The 24,272-nt window shown below is 36.3% G+C and overlaps 2 protein-coding genes and 1 pseudogene across 2 annotated transcripts; all 3 read left to right on the top strand.

Moving 5' to 3' along the window:
- Nucleotides 1–1,317: 1,317 nt before the first annotated feature.
- On the top strand, nucleotides 1,318–6,337 carry LOC137710240 (LEAF RUST 10 DISEASE-RESISTANCE LOCUS RECEPTOR-LIKE PROTEIN KINASE-like 2.1). Its single transcript, XM_068449172.1, has 4 exons — nucleotides 1,318–1,698; nucleotides 2,325–3,159; nucleotides 4,456–4,491; nucleotides 4,733–6,337. The coding sequence occupies exons 1-4, from the start codon at nucleotides 1,318–1,320 to the stop codon at nucleotides 5,830–5,832; spliced, it is 2,352 nt and encodes a 783-aa protein (XP_068305273.1). The 3' UTR covers nucleotides 5,833–6,337.
- A 6,773-nt stretch (nucleotides 6,338–13,110) lies between these two features.
- LOC137711353 (LEAF RUST 10 DISEASE-RESISTANCE LOCUS RECEPTOR-LIKE PROTEIN KINASE-like 2.1) lies at nucleotides 13,111–17,112 on the top strand (annotated as a pseudogene).
- Nucleotides 17,113–22,088: 4,976 nt separating this feature from the next.
- LOC137709718 (calmodulin-binding protein 60 F-like) lies at nucleotides 22,089–23,776 on the top strand. The gene is made up of 2 exons (XM_068448699.1): nucleotides 22,089–22,408; nucleotides 22,588–23,776. Exons 1-2 carry the CDS (start codon nucleotides 22,223–22,225, stop codon nucleotides 23,647–23,649), a joined length of 1,248 nt encoding a protein of 415 aa, XP_068304800.1. The 5' UTR covers nucleotides 22,089–22,222; the 3' UTR covers nucleotides 23,650–23,776.
- Nucleotides 23,777–24,272: the final 496 nt, after the last annotated feature.

Below are 24,272 nucleotides of genomic sequence, written 5' to 3' on the forward strand. Positions count from 1 at the left end.
ACGGTGGTGGAGTGGGCCCGGAAAGTGATCTGTCCCGGACCGGGATGTGACAATTAACTCACTGCCTACCATTGAGTGTGTTAAACTTGAAAAAGAAAATAAAAAATAAAAATAGAAAACTAGCAAATAGCTCGTTTGAATGTGCTTTTAAAATGACTGAAAACGCTTTTAGAGAAAATGTTTTTGGGTTTCAAAAGCATTTAAAGTGCTTCTGCAAGAAGCACCAATTTTGTGCTTCTTCCATGAAACACTTTAAGTGCTTTTTCAGGATTTACTTGTATTTTTACTAAGGATTAGTTCTAAAAACATTTTTACCAAAAGCGCTTTCAGTCATTTTAAAAGTACATCCAAACGAGCTCTACCTAACCAGAGAGCTTCTAGAATCAGACAACATCACTACATGAAAAGTCTTAATTGAAAACCATTGAGTAGAAACACTTATCTTCCCGCAAAATTTTATGTGTAATATAAAGTTAAGATAATACTAGGAAAATCAAATTTCTAAGTTAAATTTTATGAACTAGATGATGTTGATGATTATATTATTACAAATGTTTAATTAACATTTTTATTTTTTATTAGCGACATCTTATTTAATTTATTAATTTAATTTAAAATTTTAATCTCATAACATTTTTCTTAAAGTCAAAGAAAATGATATTTGAGGAGGCAACATGCCTCTTGTCGTCCTCTGGATAGCCAATCAAAAGATTAGAGAATCCAATGTTCGATAGCAAGCTAGATTGTTTATATTTAATTTGTAACAATAATTTTTTGTTTGTTTGTTTCGAATGGGCCCCTTAAATTCACAAGGGAGACCAAAACTTTTAGTTTTGCGTTGATATTTTTTTTGTTTTTTTGAAGAAGAACAACGGATGATAAGTTATGATTATTCATTTTTTTGGAAACCTAAAAAGCTTAAATTCTTGGTTATAAGTATGGCTTCCACGTCAGAAGCGAGTTTTGAATTCAAGACCTTCAGTTTTTAATTTGAAAAAAAATCTCGCAATCTACTATTTACTATTGCACCCCTAACTCGTAGTTTTTTACATTGATATTTAAGATGAAGGAAAATAGTTTCTGCACAACATATTTTCACATTTAATAAGAAAAAAAACAAATATGTCATATGCGTAAAGATGTAAAAGTTACGTAAAAAGAAGTGCATAAATCAGATTGTCCGCACTCAGATGCTGAAAATTTAGTTGGCGGGTCTCTTAGTGCGCTTACTCTGCAATTCAGTACGCTTACTTTCTCCGGCACGCTGATAATCCAATCAAATCATCCCTCTTGCCAGCCATCTCCGGCGCGCTGGTAATGACAAATATACCCTATCCAATCAAAGTGGGAATTGTTGTTCTTATTGGTGACTTTCCAACTGGAGAGGATGACAACTGGACAGAAGAAGATTCTGAGAACAACATCTTGAGACAGCTTACTGGCCGAAGGCGACACTTGCTTGCTGGAGAAGTAAGGCTCACGGTGAGAGATGGGTCTGCTACAATTGGGGTTGTTGAGTTCACGGAGAGTTCGAGCTGGATTAGGAGCAAAAAATTTAGGCTGGGTGCGCGAGTGGTACCAAGCCCAGGCTATCAGGGTTTAAGGATCCGTGCAGCGGTCACGGAAGCTTTCGTTGTTAAGGATCATCGTGGCAAGCATCATCTTCCTCGCTACTTATCCCATACGAGAAACAATTCGGTATAAGATGCAAGTCACATTTTGCAACTTTGTGCTACAATTCATTCAACGTTCAATAGAAAGCAAGGAACATTTTCAATTAACTCTTCTTTTTTCCTTTTCTTCTAAATAAAGAAAATAATCTACAATGTTACAGTATTTATAGATTTGCTAAAGAACATTAAAATGTCATGTCGAAACTTCACAAAATAAATTACTACATGTGTAATGATTAATTTCACTACCATTACCATTAAAAAGCCAATATCAATGTTGATCAGTTCTGATAAACACCTTTTGGGGGTATGCAAGTGTTCAAATCTTTGAACAAAACTTGTCAAACGACGAAAAGTCAGCGGGGCCCACTTTTTCAAGCACTGTAGTGAAAATTCCGAGAAGTCTACCTCAATTACGTAATTGAGGGATTTATCTTCCCTCTCCATCTAATACTTTTCTGATCTCATTCACAATCAAGTTACGTCAACATTTTATATTGATTTTTTTATAGAAATAATAAGATAAAAAACAATAAGAATATAAAATGTTAACATAGTTTAACCGTAACCACAAAAATACTAAAAGATGAGAAGGGTATAAGATAGGGAGAGTAGAAAATTCAGGTCTGTAATTGAGTTAGTACTACATAAACACCTTTGAACGTGATAATTAATGTGCATGTTGTGAATATATTACTACGAATGATTATGCCTACTCACCTATTCCTAACACTACCTATCTTCTTCTTCATCTTCAACTTCTTGATTGTCATCCCCTCTGTTATTGGGGATGACAATTTCCGATATTCAGAGTGCCGCAGCTACTACGACTGCGGCCTCCTCAAAAACATCTCCTACCCCTTCTGGGCCACCGGCAACCAACCTCAACACTGCGGCCGCGAAGACTACGAGCTCACCTGCCGAGAAGATCAATACCCTGTCATGAAAATTGAAGACCAGGATTTTCTTGTGTTAAACTTAAGTCGACAGTTTTACACCATGACAATCGCTCGCTCAGATCTCTGGGACACCCCCTGCACTGACAACATCGTCAACACCACTTTGGACTACGACCGGTTTTCGTACGTCCCAGCTGTTCGGAACCTGACGCTGCTCTACGGCTGCCAGCCGGGGAACATGTCCATACCCAATAGCTTCACTTGCAAGGTGAAGGGTACGGACCGCGACGACATTTCGTACTATGTTGATGACCCTTTTTCGAGGATTCGTATGGGAAATTGGACCTCGTGTTATTTGAATTTTCGAGTACCGATTATGTGGGAGGGTGTGGATGTTATGCCTGACACGCCGGATAAGCTCAAACAGGTTTTGAAACAGGGGTTTCAGGTGGGGTACGAGGCGGAGTGGGAGCTCTGTCGGCGATGTGTATTATCCAATGGAACCTGTGGGTCGAAATCGAATTCTAATTCGTTTGTCTGTTATTGCGGCGATGGACCTCGTGATCGAATATGTTCGCGTTCTGGTGGTATGTATATCAATTTCTTCTTAGTTTCTCCATTAATTTCTTCAAATCAGTTTTCTTCGTTTAATTTAGAGTTCTTTAGATATAATCTTATGCAACACTTATTTTCTTGACAAAAACTCATTTCATTTTAAACATCCAAGTAAAACCCAAATTTGAAGTAGAATGCCATGTAAACAAATAAATACCTATTATTTTCAAACTATTTACAATTGTGCCACAACACTCTAATTATGTTAATGAATTTAATTATCCACCATAATTATGAGAAATAAGTGCCTTATTATTATAAAATTATCTACTTTATACTTCTCTTACCATCATATGTTTCATTTCTTTTATTTGTTTGACAATCATTATAGGTAAATTATTTTGTATGTATGTATTAGACACATTTTGTTAAAATTATATATATCCGTACAAATAATTTATCTATGTTTTTATGTAAAATAATATGTAATTAATTAATTTGAATCAATTAGCAAAAAAACATCTATTTATTTTGTAGGTAAATTATTTTTCATGTGATATTACATATGTACTAGCCACATTTTGTTATTATTAGATAAAGTGTGCAATCAATCGACATTCTTTTATTTTGTAGGTAAATTATTTTGCATGTAGGTAAATTGTTTAATATTTTTTTTTGCAAGATATTGGTATTTAATTAATTTGGAGTAAAAAATATTTATTTATTTTGTGGGTAAATTATTTTGAATGTATCATTACATAATTTACTAGGAACTTATATTGTTATATATGTTGTGCAAAATAATTTACCTATGTTACATTTAAAATATTGATAATTTTGAATAAAATAACTTTTTTATATTTGTAGGATATACTAATTTACCTGTTAGCATCATGTGAAAATAACTATACAAGGAACATTGGTATCATGTAAATATTTGAACATTTAATTGAATGAAATAATGTAAAATAAATGTAGATAATAAGTGAGAGACCCAAAGTAAGTGTTATTAGGGGTAGTTTAGACATCCAAAAATACAAATTTTGCCAAGTCAAACTTAATTATGGATATTGCTTAGTTGGAGCCTAGTCATTAGGTTTTTGTTAGAGAAATTTATCACGATGGGTTTTAATTAAAGAAAATTGAATTTCAAGGGGTGTACTCATATTTTCAGTTTAATATAAGATTAGGGATAGTAATTAAGGTTAAGTCTGATTTAAAGTAGGGTTTTTCATTTAGAGTTTTCCATTATTAGTCAAATTTTCTGATGATCTTTTTTTTTTGCCCTTAGTATTCTAAGAATCCTGCTACTTTGATTGCTTTTGCAGGCAGTACATCGAAATGGAAAAGGACGGTTGTTGTAGGTAATATATCAGCAGCCCTTCATAAATCAATAGACTAAAACAAGGGAGGAATGGAAAAGGAGGGACGAGAGTGCGAAAATCACTCTCAACTGTTATTACTGCGGCTATATTAATGTGTACTATTTTCTGTTTTACAAATGCTGCAAGAGAAAGCAATATACTCCATATCAACCTATTTTCCTATTTCTGTTCAGAATACATTAAAATTACTAACCATTAATCATCTTGTGGCCTGCAACAGCTGCTTCTGCTGCTGGAAGTGTGCTCATGATCTGTGTTATTGTTCGCTGTATTGAAGCTAGGAAGCAAATTTTCAAGAGAAGCAACAATCAAGATCTCGAGGCTTTCATAAGGACTAATGGACCTCTAGCAGTAAAAAGATACAAGTTTTCAGAAATCCGAAAAGTGACCAAGTCATTTAAAGATAAACTAGGTCAAGGAGGTTATGGAGATGTGTACAAAGGCAATCTGCTGGATGGTAGTCCTGTCGCTGTGAAGGTTCTCAAAGCATGCAAAGGGAGTGGAGAGGACTTCATAAACGAGGTTTCAAGCATTAGTAGAACTTCCCACGTCAATGTTGTCACTTTGCTAGGGTATTGCTTTGAAGGTCAGAAAAAAGCTCTCATATATGAGTTCATGCCCAATGGATCACTCGAAAAGTACATTTACAACAAAAATGCTTTGCAAACGAGTAATCCACAATTGGAAGTGGAACAACTACTCGATATTGTTACCGGGATAGCTCGAGGACTCGAGTACTTGCACCTCGGATGCAACACGCGAATTTTACATTTTGACATAAAACCGCATAATATTCTTTTGGATGAAAACTTTTGCCCCAAGATTTCTGATTTTGGGCTTTCGAAACTTTGCCTCAACAAGGAGAGTATTACGTCGATGTTGGATGCAAGAGGGACAATTGGGTATATTTCTCCGGAAGTGTTTTGTAGAAACTTTGGAGGAGTTTCAGTTAAGGCTGATGTCTACAGCTATGGAATGATGGTTCTGGAGATGGTTGGAGGAAGAAAGAACATCAATGTTCGAAATAGCCACACGAGTGATGTTTGTTTTCCGGATTGGGTTTATAAGCAGCTTGAGATGGGCAGCAGTTCAGGGTTGCCCAATGGTGCGACAGAAGAGGAAAACGAATTTGCGAGGAAGATGATTTTGGTAGGGTTGTGGTGCATACAGACGAAGCCATCAGATAGGCCATCTATGAGTAGAGTGATTGAAATGCTGCAAGGAAGCATTGAAGCCTTGCAAATACCACCAAAGCCTGTCCTAACTTTTCCACCACCAGAATTTTCCGCGTTATCACTTACATGTTCTTTTCTGGATTAATTGGTGTACATCTTATTGAAAATTCAGTTCCTATGCTATACCGGGCTTGGACCATGTCTCCCGAATAATCTCAGCACATATGGCGCAAGACGATTCTACATATCGAGGTCGGAATGGAATCGGATGTTTTCACATCTCACCGTAGTGCCCGGTTTGTTTTTCCGATTGATGAACAAGAAGGTAGTTTACTTGCTCAACCACAAGAAGAGGAAGCTTGCTTACGAGCTGTCACCCTCGTTGACCACTAGAAGAAAATTTTAAAATTAGCGACTTTATCTTCTATCTACTTGTTAAGGCCTATCCTTTGACTTCTTTATGTTTTTTTAAATAATTAATGTAGTTAGCATAACGCTTTTAAAGTCTAGTAAAGGCATATGTGATTGTTTATGTAATGTAGTGCTTTATGTAGTAGTAATGAATTGATCTTTTGGATAAATGCCATTTGCTTTCCTTGCAATGTCCAAGCCAAGGGTTTCCTAGAAAAAGAGAATGCGCTAGGGGACTGCATGAGTTTCACAATTTCAAATTCGCCTAATACAGAAAATGTAAGATCTCACATCGATCAACGGAGAGGAAGTGATGTGCCTTATATGTACATACTCCCCTCCATATAGTACGAGGCCTTTTGAGAACTCACTGGCTTCGATTCCATCGGAACTCCGAAGTTAAGCGAGTTCAGGCAAAAACAATCACAGGATGGGTGACACACTGGAAAGTTGCTCATGAGTTTCCAGAAACAAAACCGTAAGGGAATGGTAAGCCCAAAATGGACAATATCGTGCTACAGCGGAGCCGAGCCGAGCAGACAATATCGTGCTACAGCGGAGCCACAATATCGTGCTACAGCGGAGCCGGTCTGGGATGTGACAGAATGGTATCAGAGCCACTCTGTCGTTCAGTAAGGATGTGCTGGCGTTAAGTGGGGTGGATTGTAAAATCCCACATCGACCAACAGAGAGGGGGTGATGTGCCTTATATGTAAATACATGCTCCCATCCATGTAGCACGAAGCCTTTTGAGAATTCATTGGCCGACACTGGCTTCAGATTCCATCGGAACTCCGAAGTTAAGCGAGTTCGGGCGAGAGCAATCCCAGGATGGGTGACCCACTGGAAAGTTGCTCATGAGTTTCCAGAAACAAAACCTGTGCCTACTAAAACACCGAAACACATAAGTCCAAAGTGGACAATATCGTGCTACGGCGGAGTCGGTCTGGGATGTGACAGAAAACCTGTGCCTACTAAAACACCGAAACACATAAGTAAACAACTCACTATGATTTTCAATTATTGAGTTTGCAATTTCGAATTCCCTTATCCCCGGTAATCATAATTACATGAGTTGCATAACCAATGGTCAGAACCATTACTCAGAGCGTTTCTCTTCTTCTTCTTCGCGATCTTCAATGAGCCTCCCGTGCCTTTCTTGACCCTGTTCTTCTTCACCATCGCCTTCCGCTTCTTGCATTCCGAATGCACTGAATCAGTATCAACATCATCCTCGTCACACATGCTTTGGAAATCTCTTTTCAAAAAATTACTCTGCATCATTTGCTCTTCCTCGATCAGAAACCGACTCGCCGCAACCAAATAATCATACTTCCCCATGCGTATATCGTAATCACTTTTCGTGCCCTCAAAGTATTTGTGATCACTTGACTCCTCCATCTTGCGCCTTCTTCTTTGTGTTCTTGCACTCGAGAGAGAGATTGTAGAAGAATTCAACAGTATGCCGTTGCCAATGGCAAACAACTGAGGGAGTGGGTGATATTTTATAGGGCAGCTTTCCTTGTGTGGTTAGGAAATATTGGACTTCAAGTAAATGGATATAATCCTTTTAATACTAGGAAACATTTTCGTTACCTAAAAAAATAGGAAACGTTTTTATTTGTTCAAAAGGCCAAAACTTGTACAAAATCCACATCTAATTAGGAAACAATCTCGGAAAGGTGAATCACTTCCTACCCAATCTGCATATGAGAAGGCAGTGAGATACAAATCACCTTTCTTGACCATGGCTGATAGTGCTTCTCAAATGGCACACATCTAATGACGTGTTGTGAATATGAATCTCACTTATAAAAAAAAAGATCTTGTATGTGCTTATAAGTAATTGGACTATTCTCCATATTATCAATTAGTTTTATGACGAAATTTCAACTTTCTTCATGTCTAATAAGTAAGATATTATCACTTAGTACAAAGGTCTGGTGGTATTCCTCTCCACTTGAAAGTGAGAGGTTTTAAGTTCGAATTCGATACCAAATAAGGCTGCCTATTGTGTGGCTTTGCTGAACTCTTCTTCTTCTTAGTGTAAAAATATCAATGTAGTACAAAAAAAAAAAAAAAAAAAAAAAAAGGAAAAGGTCCAAGTAAGATATTCAGCCCACTGCTGGAAAGTATCAAGTGTAGCATCTCGGACTCCTCGTCGGATGGCGATCTAACGTCTCAGGGCCTTTGATTAGCCATCTAATTGGAGTTCATGAAGGGTTGACTAATCTAACCGCATTTACTTTACCTTGTTCTGCATGTAAATCGTAAATACTAAAAACCCATGCATGTATTTCCAAAAAACTAATAATATCATGAAAAGGTATTGTGTCATTAGATTGTGCAGATGTAGCCCACTCATCAGCATATGAGAAGTGTCTGTAGATTTTGCCCGTTTTCCTTCTTGATCTCACCTCTTCTCTCCAAACAAAAACAGAGGAAAGAAAGAATACTAAAAACGAATAGGAAATGATGTATGCCTACCAGTTTTCTTTTGAACGATCATGTTTATTTTGTTTGGAGAAAGTTGAGGTTTTACTATAAGTAGCACCAAGGACAAAGTTAGAAATTTCTTCAAGTGGGGGCAACCAAAAACTACTAAAAAAACCTTATTACAATATGGCTATACACAATATGATATTAAAGACTGGTTTCAAATGATGATGTATCACAATTCCAAAGTTACAAAAATTTCAATATAATAGTGAAAAGTGGCAAAGTGATGAGAAAAATATAAGTACATGATAAACGGGAGAGGGTTTTTTCGGTTTGAATGACAAAACAAGAGCACTATTGCTCATATAATATTTGATATGGAGTACAAGTAGAATGAATGTATGTTGGACATTAGATACATATATTATCTTCAAATATAACCTATGTATACTATATAATTGTAGTCTACAACTTAACAAACGAATTACTTATGAGTAGCACTACCTATAAGCACATTCAAAATCCATTATTTTTTAAATGTAAGATTCATATTCTTAACCCTCACATGTGGTGGATTTTCAAGCCTAAAACATAGTAAATACAAATTGGATAACATGAAGCCGTTGGACTTAATATATGAAACAACTTGCTCTCTGGTACTATGATGAAAATTGAAATTCCACCATAAACTTAATTTGCAATATGAGAAGTAGCTCTACTTATAAGCACATACAAAGTTCATTTTTTTCCCCGATGTAAAATTCATGCTATCAACATTGTTCTTCGACTCTCATCCATTTTATTATATTTAAAGGTCCTAAATGTAAAGATGTGCTTGAAATTATTAACCAAAACGAACAACTGACTAGTATCCACATGATTAAAATTATGATTCAGGGTTATAATCCCACTAATCTCCTTTTCTCCCAACAACTAATAATTTAACCACCTAACTCTATCATTTATCCTTTGTCCCGTTGAGTTGAGTTGAGTTGAGCTATCGACTGTTACTACCCACTTTTGCAGTCACATTTGGGCTACTCCTTATGTGGTGCCCCCATTGTGTTTTGGGCTATCTTTTAGCTTCATCAGCCCAAAAAGTAACAATAAGTAGAAAGAAAAGAAAAAAATAAAAAATAAAACCTTTTAGTAAATTAAAAATAAAATACACTGAATTTTCTCTAATGAACATTAAAAGTAAAAGTAAAGTTACACATGAATAAAAGCCATTAGATTCCAACGAAGTTAAATAATTTAATGTTTCTGTTTAGATGTGTAACTTAAATGTATACTTATGATATGCACTGAAAAATCTAAGAATAATAACTCTTTAATATAAAAATACTTTTAAGAACTATTGGAAGAAAAAATCCTTGTTATTTTCACCTGTCATATTATAATTGATTCTTCGTGTGAAACTTGTTTAGTGTCTTTTTCTCATTACAAAGTAATGTGAACTCTATGGAGGCTTTACATAGCTCCCACTTCTGAAAAGCTATAGACATCAATATTAGAGAGGAGAAAACTCTAGAGTTAACTCACTACCTACCCACTGACTCTGTTTAACTTGAAAAAATAAAAAATAAAAAATAAAAATAGAATACTTGCTAACTCACCAAAGCTTCTAGAATCAAACAACATTGCTACATGAAAACTCTTCACTGAAAATCATTAAGAAGTTTCAAGTGTAATTTTGCTAGGGTAATGCTCAAAAGATCAAATTTTATAAACTAAATAGTGTGGATGTTAATAATCAGGTTATTTTTAGTGTTGATTAACATGCTTATTTTTTTTATTGATGACATATCTTTTAATTTACTAATTTGGTTTAAAATTTTAATCCCTTAATGTTATCCTTAAAGTTATAGAAAATGATACTTGAAATCAAAGTCTGCGCGTTGCTGCGAGACTAAAAATTGTATGGAAGATTATGTTTGGAAGACATAAAAGATTGTTAGGTTAATACTATTTACATTTGTAAAGGTTTGGAAAATTTTTATATACAAAAAAATTGATCAATACAGTCCAAATGCTAAAAATCATAGATTTGATTTTACATACATGCAAAAATGATTAAATCAACGCATACCATTTAGGTAGTTTCTGTAACATACGGTAGTACCTACTTACAAAAAATTACGAGCCACTGGGCTATTTACATGCAAAATATATTAGGCGTGTTGTTTCATTTTACATTGATAAGGATGACAAAAGTTGTTCAATATCACTTTGTGATTCAAATCAGAATTATCAATTCATGATCTTAACTAAAACCTAGCACCCCACACCCACATTATCAAATCTGATTTATTACACAATACAAATGGAAAAAAATGTTAATTTTAACGAAAAATCACATTTCTACACTAAAAATTCAATCATGATTCTATTCACTTAAACCTTTATTTTTTCTTTATCGTTAAAACTCAAAGTTTTCACGTCATTTTCATTAGGTATCTAAAAAACTAATGTTCATAGAACAGAAAGAAAAACCTTGAACTTGAAGCGGGTTTTGGGTACATCGGTACACTCAAGGGGGATAACAAAAACACACAAAAGTACTTTCCCCAAACCAACAAAAATAGCCCTCTACCAGTAATCAGAGCGGGAACCAAGAGTAACATTTCAAAATAAAATAAATAAAAACTTGTACCAAGAAAAAATAAAGAGGAAAGAGGAGAGAAAATAAAAATCTGAGGTTTACGACTTATTCCTTAACCATCCAAAAGCCATAGCTGACCTGAGCAGCGCATCAAGGTTACTCAGATCCTGCAGTCAATGGCTTTTTAAATTTATTGACTATTGATACAAATGCCCATAAAGTCAATGAAATCAAATTCCTGACATCGAATCGTAGATTAAACAACATTTCGGAAACTAAGCATCAAATTTATATTTTTCTAAAAGAAAAGATGAAAGCTTGTAACAAATTTGAGTCAATTACATTAACCAATTTAAGTCAATTAAACAACATTTGTAGTGTATAGGTACTCACCCTTGCATAGAGGCTTTGGGAATCAGCGCCTATTCCTTCTAGCCCTTCATTTGCCACTCAAGTTGAGAGGTGCAACCCTCTGTCTGTTGAGCTGGTGGTATTGCAGTCTTCTTCATTGTTGGTAATTGTCACCTAATAATAGGAACAATTTAATTCCCTAATTCTAAAGGAATAATTCGAAAATCTGGAAAAATAAAGAGGTCTAAATCCCTCGGCCGAGATCGACCTTGAAGAACACACAATGCAGATTGGGTCTCCACAACAGACAAAGACAGACCGAGAATCTTCATTTCTTGAATTTCTGAGGGAAAATTTATTATTCATTTCTTGAATAATACGAATTGAAGTTTGATGGGATGAAGTGGAGGAGCTGGGCTAGAGATTTAGAGAAAATTGACCGAGAGGTTTCTGGGCCTCTGGTGAGATTTTTCGTCAGAGAAGAAGAGTGTTGTCGAAGAGAGAGAACGACAGCACAGCTTGTAGACAGGTTTTCAATTAGACGATCCACACGTGTCCTTCATGGATAGTTCCGTCAGTTCCCTGTAGAGTTTGGAAAAAAGATAGTGTGCGGGAAAACAAAGCAGGGGCAAAAGCGTCAAAACACTCCTAATGAACAGTGCTTTTCTGCTTTGTTTTAGTAGATAGTCATTTGGGGAGGTAACAACAACGTTGTATTTAATCAAAATATTAGAGAATACAACGTTCGATATATGGGATGTACAGTGTACTCTCTTAGGGGTGGGTTCGGGCAGGGCCGGGCTCAAATTTAAAGGGACTGGACCGGACCCGCTTTAAAATGCAACGGGCCAGGACGAGGCAGGTATAAGGATTTTGAGATGTAGAATCGGGACCCAACCCACGGAGAACACGAAGTTTGCCGATGCGTCAGAAAACAACGTGGAGAGAATCACAGAAACAAACCAGAACGATCGCTGTTGAATTTTTGTGAAGATCCATCTGAAATTAAAGAAAGAAGGAATATTTGGGTCGGGAAAGGAGCTGGTTCTGTGGGAGAAAAACTCAATTTCGAGGACGATTCCTGGATTGGATTATGGGAATTTGTGGGTTTTGTGGGATTTTTGAGAAATGGTTTTGGTTTCTTGGCAGAAGAAGAAAAGTCTTCATTGAGTTTGGTGAAGGCACGCATTTCCTTGGCAGAAAGTCTTGTCACACGTGTTTTGGATTAAATCCAATCAAATCCAACAGTTGAACAGTTTGATCGGGACCCCGTTTCTTATAATCCAACAGCTGGTATTTGAGATGAAAGAAAATAGATAAAAGTAATGATGTAGGTATTCACGTCAAATGTCATTTAAAATAATATGAAAATATAGTATAAAAAAAAAGAGATATGAATAGTATTACTCGAAAGAAAATAGTTTCTGCACACACCTTTTCACATCTTTAGGAAAAAGATAAATATGTCATGCAAGTGTTCTAATCTTTGAACAAAACTTGTCAAACGACGAAAAGTCAGCAGACACAGGATCCTCTTTCTCAAGCATTGTAGTGAAAATACCGAGAAGCCCACCTCAATTACGTAATTGAGGTCGTACTACATAAACACCTTTGAACGTGATGATTAATGTGCATGTTATGAATATATTATTACGAATGATTATGCCTAATCACCTATTCCTAACACTAACTATCTTCTTCTTCATCTTCAACTTCTTGATTGTCGTCCTCTCTGCTATTGAGGATGACAATTTCCAATATTCAGAGTGCCGCAGCTACTACGACTGCGGCCTCCTCAAAAACATCTCCTACCCTTTCTGGACCGCCAGCAGCCGCCCCCAACACTGCGGCCGCGAAGACTACGAGCTCACCTGCCGAGAAGATCAATACCCTGTCATGAAAATTAAAGACCAGGATTTTCTTGTGTTGAACTCTAGTGGACAGTTTTACACCATGACAATCGCTCGCTCAGATCTCTGGGACACCCCCTGCACTACCAACATTGTCAACACCACGTTGGACTACGACCGTTTTTCCTACGTCCAAGCTGTTCGGAACCTGTCGCTGTTCTACGGCTGCCCGCCGCAGAGCGAGTCGGTACTCAACAAATTCACTTGCAAGGTAGAGGGTACGGACCACAATATTTCGTACTATGTCGACGACTCTTTGTCGAGGATTCGTCTGAAAAATTGGACCTCATGCTATACGAATATTCGAGTTCCGATTATGGGTGTGGATGCTATGCCGCTGGAGAATGTGACGTCGGGTGTGCTCAAAGAGGTTTTGAAACAGGGGGGTTTCAGGTGGCGTACGATGCGGAGTGGGAGCTCTGTAATCGATGTTTAATATCCTATGGAACCTGTGGGTCGAACTCGAGTTCTGATTCGTTTGTCTGTTATTGCGCCGATGGACCTCATCATCAAACATGTTCGATTCCTGGTGGTATGTGTATCAATTTCTTCTTAATTTCTCCATAAATTTCTTCAGATCAGTTTTCTTGGTTTAATTTAACATTAGGGATAGTAATTGAGGTCAAGTCTGATTCAAAGTAGGGTTTTTAGTTTGGAGTTTCCATTATTAGTAAAAATCAGGCAACTTCAATTATGAACTATTACATATTTGAGTTAAGTCAAGTCGGTTAGAATAATGTGTTTCATCATCCGCAATAAAATTCGAATCACTTTTCCATAATTTAGATGAATTTTTATATAACCGTTACAAACACTGTCACATCTTTTTATAGTGAAGTTTGAATTGCCTCCCCATAATTTAAATAAACTTACAGTAACTTCGGTTTTGTCAATTTATTTTCAGTCTTTATTCGGTTACTTTGGATTTTCATTGAATTTGGCTCAAGGATAGGTTTTCCAATTTTTCGGTATTTAGCACTGATTTTTCTAAATCTCATTCCTTGTTTAAAAATCAAAAGTCAACATTAGTGCCAAAGTGATGTACATGCTTCACTAATATCATCAAAATACTATTTCCGTGTCTATTTTTCTCTTTGACCAAAAACATTTTAGTGGATGGCGGGCGCTGTGAATTCGATGACAATGAATTCGTGTGTTTTTGCAGTGATCGACCTCATGTCAAAACCTGTGATGATGGTACTGTCTGTAGTAAACTTTTCCCTTTTAGTTATGATTGAATTTTTAGAAAAACTGCCCACAGTGTAGATTTCTTCTGCAGTATTTGTGCCTGTAGATGGCCATGCTAGTTCGCGTTGATTAGCTTAGAGCAGAGATAATATGCGTGTTTGAGGCTTACATTGATGCTAAGAATTCTGCGTCTTTGATTGCTTTTGCAGACGATGCATGGAACTGGAAAAGGAAGGTTTTATGGGTAATATATCAGCAACCCCTTTAAATGAATAAATCAACAAAGTGCGAAAATCACTTCCAACAGTTATTACTACGGCTATATTACGGTGTACTATTTTCTTTCATACAAATGCTGCAAGAGAAAGCAACATACTCCATCACCCTATTTTCCTATTTCAATTCATAATAAAAAGCTGAGCGCAATGACGATTTAGGATTCATACAACCGACCATACTTAGCGGGATAGGGTTTGGTTGTTGTTGCATTTTATTAACCATTAATCATCTTGTGGCCTGCAACAGCTGCTTCTGCTGCTGGACTTGTGCTCATGATCTGTGTTACTGTTCGCTGTATTGAAGCTAGGAAGCAAATTTTCAAGAGAAGCAACAATCAAGATCTCGAGGCTTTCATAAGGACTAATGGACCTCTATCAGTAAAAAGATACAAGTTTTCAGAAATCCGAAAAATGACCAAGTCATTTAAAGATAAACTAGGTCAAGGAGGTTATGGAGAGGTGTACAAAGGCAATCTGCTGGATGGTAGTCCTGTCGCTGTGAAGGTTCTCAAAGCATCCAAAGGGAGTGGAGAGGACTTCATAAACGAGGTTGCAAGCATTAGTAGAACTTCCCACGTCAATGTTGTCACCTTGCTAGGGTTTTGCTTTGAAGGTCAGAAAAAAGCTCTCGTATATGAGTTCATGCCCAATGGATCACTCGAAAAGTACACTTACAATGAAAATGCTTTGCAAACGAGTAATCCACAATTGGAAGTGGAACAACTACTCGATATTGTTACTGGGATAGCTCGAGGACTCGAGTACTTGCACCGCAGATGCAACATGCGAATTTTACATTTTGACATAAAACCGCATAATATTCTTTTGGATGAAAACTTTTGCCCCAAGATTTCTGATTATGGACTTTCGAAATTATGCCTCAACAAGGAGAGTATTATGTCGATGTTGGATGCAAGAGGGACGATTGGGGATATTGCTCCGGAAGTGTTTTGTAGAAACTTTGGAGGAGTTTCAATTAAGGCTGATGTCTACAGCTATGGAATGATGGTTCTGGAGTTGGTTGGAGGAAGAAAGAACATCAATGCTCGAGCTAGCCACACGAGTGAAGTTTGTTTTCCGGATTGGGTTATAAGCAGCTTGAGATGGGCAGCAGTTTAGGGTTGCCCAATGGTGTGACAGAAGAGGAAAACGAACTCGCAAGGAAGATATCCCCAATTATTGTTCACCCCCGATGATCATGTTGGGTGAATTGTGACCTCGTACGATCGTGTCGGGTGAGCAACAGCCGCTTCTTCACAGTACTTACTTATGGGCTAACGGGTCACACCTTGGCCAAGTATACTACAAAGAGACTTTGGTAGGGTTGTGGTGCGTACAGACGAAGCCATCAGATAGGCCATCTATGAGTAGAGTGATTGAAATGCTGCAAGGAAGTATTGAAGCCTTGCACATACCACCAAAGCCTGTCCTAACTTTTCCTGTGAGAACACCACCAGAATCTTCCATGTTATCACTTACATGTTCTTTTCTGGATTAATTGGTGTACATCTTATCGATAATTCAGTTCATTAGAGCTATTGGATAAATTTTAACTTATAATAACTAGCAAGAGAAATGATTTCCGCATGCAATTTTACTCCTGTGTTGTCCAAATAAGTTTTCCTTAATACAGCATGAGTTTCACTATTTCAAATTCGCCTAATACAGAAAACATGTGCCTACTAAAACCCCAAAACACATAAGAAAACAAACCACTATGATTTTCAATTATTGAGTTTACAATTTCGAATTCCCTTATCCCCGGTAATCATAATCACGTGAGTTGCATAACCAATGGTCCGAGTCATTGATCAGAGCATTTCTCTTCTTCTTCTTCGCGATCTTCATGGAGCCTGCCGTGTCTTTCTTGATCTTGTTCTTCTTCACCATCGCCTTCTGCTGCTTGCATTCCGAATGCTCTGAATCAGTATCATCATCATTCTCGTCACACATGCTTTGGAAATCTCTTTTCAAAGAATTACTCTGCATCATTTGCTCTACGTCGATCAGAAACCGACTCGCCGCAACCAAAAAATCATACTTCCCCGTGCGTATATCGTAATCATTTTTCGTGCCCTCAAAGTATTTGCGATCACTTGACTCCTCCATCTTGCGCCTTCTTCTTTGTGTTCTTGCACTCGAGAGAGAGATTGTAGAAGAATTCAACAGTATGCCGTTGCAAATGACAAACAACTGAGGGAGTAGGTGATATTTTATATGGCAGGTTTCCTTGTGTGGTTAGGAAATATTGGGCTTCAAGTAAATGGATATAATCCTTTTAAAACTAGGAAACTTTTTCGTTACCTTAAAAATAGGAAACGTTTTTATTTGCTCAAAAGGCCAAAACATGTACAAAATCCACATCTAATTAGGAAACAATCTCGGAAAGGTGAATCACTTCCTACCCAATCTGCATATGGGAAGGCAGTGAGATGCAAATCACCTTTCTTGACCATGGCTGATAGTGCTTCTCAAATATCACACATGAAATGACGTGTTAAGAATATGAATCTCACATAAAAAAAAAAGACCTTGTATGTGTTTATAAGTAATTGGATTATTCTCCATATTGCCAATTAGTTTTATGACGGAATTTCAACTTTCTTCATGTCTAATAGTCTAAGTAAGATATTGTCACTTAGTACTACAGTCTAGTGGTATTCCTCTCCACTTGGAAGTGAGAGGTCTTAGATTCAAATCTCGTAGATGGCGAATTCGATACCGACTTTGCCAAACTCTCCCTCCCCTTAATGTAAAAATATCAATGTACTAAAAAAAAAAAAAGTCTAAGTAAGATATTTATATTCTTAACCCTCACGTGAGATGAATTTTCAAGCCTAAAACATAGTAGATATGAATTAGATAACGTGAAACCGTTGGACATAATATTAAGGCTGGAAAAAAAATCCCAAAAGCCCCAAACCAAACCGAAAAAATCCCGATCCCAAACCAAAATTCCCGAAATTTTTGGTATGGGATTCGGTTTTGCATCTCCATTTTTTTGGTATTCCCATACCGAACCGAAAATAAATATTATATATACATATATAGATATTACTTTTTAATTATAAGAGAATTATTTCAAACAGTTCATTGTTTTGGATTTAATCTATGCCGTTCATTTGTTTTTAGGTCGGATCTCCCATTTCACTTCCATTCCATTGATTCCATCGAGCTTGAATCGAACTTGAAGCGCAGCCACCGCCAGCCTTCCTTCACCACACAGCCTTCCTTCACGCCAGCCTAGCTTTGAATCGTGTTTGACTCTCCAGCCTTCCTTCACGAATCACCACCTAGCCACCGCCATGCCACCGCTCTCTCTCTCTCTCTCTCGATCTCTCTCTTGGGTGATTTTCTCTCACAGACAGAACTCTCGATCCAGCATAGAGTTCGAGTCTCACTCTCACCCCAAATTAGGTAATTAATTTAGTGTTTTGAAATCAAATTTTTGTCACTCATCCAAAATTTAGTGCCCAATTGACAGTAGTGATAGTTGAAGGGCTCAAGGCCGGTTATGGACCCACTGATGGCCTAATTTATTCATGCTGTTGGCAATTTTTTTTTTTTTTTGTGTGTTAATAACTATGCATCGGTGCTTGCTGTTTATTTATGTTTTGTTGGTTGAAAGTTTATTTTGATCTGATTTTTCTCATAATCAACTTTGCATTTGGTTTTGAGGCTTCGTGGTGGGATTATTGTGCCGTCTCTCATGGCATTGGCTAGGAAGTACAACCAGGAAAAGATGATCTGCCGCAAGTAAGTTCCCACTTTACTGTTTTTCGTAGAAGAACTAATTAAGCTTTTCTTATATAGATTTACTTCAGTTCTCTAGTTATATTCCTAATTTTTAAACACACTGCGCTACTTTGACTTTGTTGGATGCTAGCATCTTCACGTTTGATCTCATATAACTCTTTCAAGACAAAATCTATGTGTTCTTTTATATCAAAGGATTTGGATTTAGAAAAGAGAATGTGGATGAGTACTTTGCCAAATCCCAATGTCATATTGGATTTAGAAAGCCATCACTCTCTTTATGCGGCTCGCAATTTGTTTCCATGGTGTTGTATCTAAAAGGTTCAGATACTGCAAAAGTGTGATTTCTTATTATCGATGTGATCAAGATTTAAGTTGGTCTGTGTGTCAATTAGGTACTTTCCACTGGACTTGGTAGGATTGTGCCAAATTTGATATCAAGGAAGCATACAAATAGTGCAGCTACAGGTAAAGCTACCAATTCTTTTTGTTACTTGACCACTAAGAAATTTTATGAGAATTGGATTTCCGTATTTTTGTTTTGGCTATAGAATCTTAGATACATGGTCTTGCTTTAATGTCTGATAGCAAATCAAGTTTTGTAATTTTGTTTTTGTTTCTCATACCATATGACTCTTTAATTGTAAACTACTGGATGGCTATACATGTATACATGTGAAATGTATACTTTCACATAGTAGAAATTGAATAGGCAGATGCTATTGTGCACAGATTGGCAGATTGGCAGATTTGTGCACAGATTGGTAGATTGGTAGCCTGGCTATATGTCATATTTTCAATATAAAATATTGAATTTTAGCCCAAAAGCATAGTATGTCGAATTTTAGTCCAAAATCTCAAAAGCCCAAAACCATTTCAGGATTCCCGATTTGTCCCGAAATCCCAAAACTATTTCGGGATTCCCGAAAATTTGGTTTGGGATCGGTATTGAAATTGGGATTCTCGAAAATTTTGGTTTGGGAATCGAGACAAGGTTTCGGTATGGGATCCCATACCGAACTACCCCATACTTAATATATGAAACAACTTGCTTTCTGGTATCATGAAGAAAATTGAAATTCCATCATAAACTCAATTTGCAATATGAGGAGTAGCTCTACTTATAAGCACATACAAAATTCATTTTTTTCCCAATGTAAAATTCATACCATCAACATTGTTCTTTGACTCTCATCCATTTTATTATAATTAAAGGTCCTAAATGTAAAGATGTGCTTGAAATTATTTTCCAAAATGAACAACTGACTAGTATCCACATAATTAAAATTATGATTTGGAGTTACGTTCCTTTCCTCCTAACAACTAATAATTTAAGCAAAAACGTTAATTAAAATTATGATTTGGGGTTACGTTCCTTTCCTCATAAAAACTAATAATTTAAGCAACTAATAATTAAAATTATGAGCTATGGACCGTTACTTCTCACTATTGCAGTCACTTTTGGGCTGCTCCTTATGTAGTCCCGTTGTGTTTTGGGCTGTCTTTTAGCTTCATCGGCCCAAAAAGTAATAATAAATGGAAAAAAAAATACAGCTTAACCTTTTAGTAAATTAGAAATAAAATAAACTGAATTTTCTCTAATGAACATCAAAAGTAAAAGTAGAGCTACACATATGAATAAAATCTATTAGATTCCAATGAAGTTAAATAATTTAACGTTTTTGTTCTAATAACTTCAATGTGTACTTTCGATGTGTACTAAAAAATATGTGCATAATAACTTTTTAATATAAAAATATTTTAAGAACTATTGAAAAAGAAAAACCTCGTTATTTTTACTTATCATATTATAATTGATTCTTCTTGTGAAACTTGTTTAGTGTCATTTTCTCATTACAAAAAGTAATGTGAACTCTATTGAAGTTTTACATAGCTCCCACCTCTGAAAAGCTACAGACATCATAGACTTGGGAGGGAATGCTAAAGTTAACTCACTGCCAACCACCGAGTGCGTTAAACTTAAAAAAATAAAAAATAGAAAACTAGCTAACCCACCAGAGAGCTTCTAGAATCAAACAACATCACTACATGAAAAGTCTTCACTGAAAACCTTTAATGAGTAGTAATACTTATCTTCCCCACAAATTTTTTTGTGTAATACGAAAGTTAAGGTAATACTAAGAAGGCCAAATTTCTAAGTTAAATTTTATAAATTAGATGATGTTGATGATTGGGCTATTACAAGTGTTTAATTAAGGTACTTATTTTTTTATTAATGATATTTTATTTAGTTTGTTAATTCATTTTAAAAATTTCGTCTCATAACAATTTTCTTAAAGTCATAGAAAATGAAATTTGAGGAGGCAACATGTCTCTTGTCGTCTTGTGGATAGCCAATTATTTAATCAAAAGATTAAAGAATCCAATGTTCGATAGCAGGCTAGATTATTTATATAGAATTTTAACGAAAAGTTTGCGGTACCATTCATTTTAATAAAAAAATTATATTTTTGGACTAAAATATTAATCCTGATACTATTCATTTTAATATTTATTTTGTCCTTATAGTTAAAACTCAAAGTTTTCAAATCATAATCATTAGTTTTCCTTTATTTATATTTAATTTGTAACAATAATTTTTTGTTTGTTTGTGTCGAATGGACCCCTGAAATTAACAAGGGAGACCAAGACTTTTCGTTTTGCGTTGATATTTTTTTGTTTTTTTTTTAAGAAGAATGATGGATGACAAGTCACGGTTATCTATTTTTTTTAAGAGTCAGAAAGACTCAAACCTCTTGCCACAAGTCTGGATTCCATACTAACAGTAAGTTTTGAACCGAAAACCTCTAATTTTTATTTTAAAGAAAACTTTATGATCCACCATTAACTATTGGGCCACCAGTTCGTAATTTTTTGCGTTGATATTTGAGATGAAAGAAAATTGATTCTGCGCATTTTTCACATTTTTTATGAAAAAAACAAATATGTCATACGCGTAAAGATGTAAAAGTTATGTAAAAAGAAGTGCATAATTCAGACAGTAAAAGAGATTATACGTATGACTCGTTTGGATGTACTTTTAAAATAATTGAAAACGCTTTTAAAGAAAATGTTTTTGAATTTCAAAAGAACTTTAAGTGATTTTTCAGGATTTACTTGCATTTTACTAAGGATTGATTTAAAAAAAAAATTCACCAAAAAAACGTTTTCAGCCATTTTAAAAGCACATCCAAACGAACTTGCTGAAAATTTAGCAACAACTTCTATTTTTATCTAATCAGATTTGTACAGTGTCTAAATAATTAAAATTGCAAATACAAACGAGACATGTGAAAGCAGGAGTGGTGCTGAAAATTCTGCAGCCAACTATCGTTCGGCTAGGAATTGAGATAGAACTTACTTCAGGCATACGCGGTTCTCTCCAACTCCTCTTTTTTCCTCTTGTATTTATTTCCTTCCCTTGGCTCTTCTTCAACTGCAGGGGATTAGACATAAGATAATTTGAAGAATGAAAAAAAAAAGAGCAAAAGGATGTTGGAAACTTTCTCTTATACTTTTGTAAATTCTTCCATTTTCTCCGTAATGCATTCGTTTTGTAATGTTTTCTCGTCTTGAAAAGAAGCTTTTTGAGCTGTGAAAATGAAGAGAACAACTAGGGCACGGTTTGATCCGAATACTCGTGAAGAGGACAACAATCTGCAGGAAGATCAACTACTTGAGAATGGTGCAACTTCAAGCTCCGTTGAGCTCCAAATTCACCAGCAAAGCCTGACGCCGAAAATTGCGAGTATTCTTGACAACAACGTGTACGAGGTGCCTATAAAGGTAGCATACTGTCGCCTAACAGTACTACTCATAACCATATATGTGATTGTATATATTTAATCTGGCTATAGAACAAACGTTCAAAATATGTATATATAACAATATTTTGGTTCTGTATACCTTCGTAAATTAATCATTTTATTAATGGATTAATTATACTAATTTCTTCGGCTATCTAGGCTATTCCAGAATCAGCGGAGTGGATATTTTTAGTCGTTGCACTCGGCCTAGAGATGTCATCAGCTGCTTTCGACCAGGCTTCGTCCCCAAGTAAACCCCACTACGCGCTACTGAGCATGCTGTGTGCTGTTGCAGCTCTTCTTACTACCATCTGGGAGCTCACTTACAAGGCTATAAAAGAAAGAGTCGTATTGAGGAGGTCGGGATTGCTAATGCTGCCCTACTTTTATTATCCGCCTCCTCGGAACACAGTTTTCGGTGATCTCTATGACATTTATGGATTAGTTGGCGGGATCTCTCAGTGCGCTTGCTCTGCAGTTCAGTACGTTTACTTTCTCCGGCAAGCTGATAATCCAATCAAATCATCCCTTCTGCCAGCCATCTTCCTTATGTGTTTGGGTGGTTCGAGACTAAATAGGATCCGGAGGTTCAGTAGTAATGTTGATAGAAACAATATTTTGTTGGCGAGGGAGCTGACCGCCAACCGACCCTTGCTCGATGATTCTTGTACTTCTGCTTGGAGTCTCAGTGTCCAAACCGAACGAGAACCATCGAGCAGCTTACAATTATTATTCGGTAAAAACCCCTCATCCACAGTTTTCACTGCGAGCAAGCTTGCGGATGAAGAGAAAAATCCACTTCAAATCCTAGTTGTGGATGACCAAATGGTTCCAATTACAAATCTACCTTATCCAATCAAAGTGGAAATTGTTGTTCTTGATGGTGACTTTCCAACTGGAGAGGATGACAACTGGACAGAAGAAGAATTTGAGAACAACATCTTGAGACGGCTTATTGGCCAAAGGCGACACTTGCTTGCCGGAGAAGTAAGGCTCACGGTGAGAGATGGGTCTGCTACAATTGGGGATGTTGAGTTCACGGAGAGTTCGAGCTGGATTAGGAGCAAAAAATTTAGGCTGGGTGCACGAGTGATCCCAAGCCCAGGCTATGAGGGTTTAAGGATCCATGCAGCGGTCACGGAAGCTTTCGTTGTTAAAGATCATTGTGGCAAGCATCATCTTCCTCGCTACTTATCCCATACGAGAAACAATTCTGTATAAGATGCAAGGCAACATTTTGCAACTTTGTGCTACAATTCATTCAATTTTCAATAGAAAGCAAGGAACATTTTCAATTAGCTCTTCTTTTTTCTTTTTCTTCTAAATCAAGCAAACAATCTACAATGTTACCGTGTCTATGGGTTTGCTAAAGAACGTTAAAATCCCATTTCAAAACTTCATAAAATAAATTACAACATGTATAATGATTAATTTCACCACTATTACCATCAGAAAAATAAAAAAAAAACAATATCAATGAACCCTTTTTTGGGGTATGCAGGTGTTCTAATCTTTGAACAAAACTTGTCAAACGACGAAAAGACAGCAGGCACCGGGTCCTCTTTCTCAAGCATTGTAGTGAAAATTCCGAGAAGCCCACCTCAGTTACGTAATTGAGTTAGTACCACATAAACACCTTTGGACGTGATAATTAATGTGCATGCTATGAATATATTATTACGAATGATTATGCCTAATCACCCATTCCTAACACTACCCATCTACTTCATCATCTTCAACTTGTTGATTATCGTCCCCTCTCCTATACGGGATGACAATTTCCGATACGCAGAGTGCCGCAGCTACTACGACTAATGTAGGCACCCTTTTAATAAAGGGGTGCT

Source organism: Pyrus communis, chromosome 12 (genome assembly GCF_963583255.1).
Source record: "Pyrus communis chromosome 12, drPyrComm1.1, whole genome shotgun sequence".
NCBI classification, from domain to species: Eukaryota; Viridiplantae; Streptophyta; class Magnoliopsida; order Rosales; family Rosaceae; genus Pyrus; species Pyrus communis.

Coding starts and splice junctions, on each gene's coding strand:
- LOC137709718 (XM_068448699.1), top strand. CDS start 22,223: ATGAAGAGAACAACTAGGGCACGGTTTGATCCGAATACTCGTGAAGAG. Junction 22,409..22,587: donor TGTACGAGGTGCCTATAAAG/GTAGCATACTGT, acceptor TCGGCTATCTAG/GCTATTCCAGAATCAGCGGA.
- LOC137710240 (XM_068449172.1), top strand. CDS start 1,318: ATGACAAATATACCCTATCCAATCAAAGTGGGAATTGTTGTTCTTATT. Junction 3,160..4,455: donor AATATGTTCGCGTTCTGGTG/GTATGTATATCA, acceptor TTGCTTTTGCAG/GCAGTACATCGAAATGGAAA. Junction 4,492..4,732: donor GAAAAGGACGGTTGTTGTAG/GTAATATATCAG, acceptor GGCCTGCAACAG/CTGCTTCTGCTGCTGGAAGT.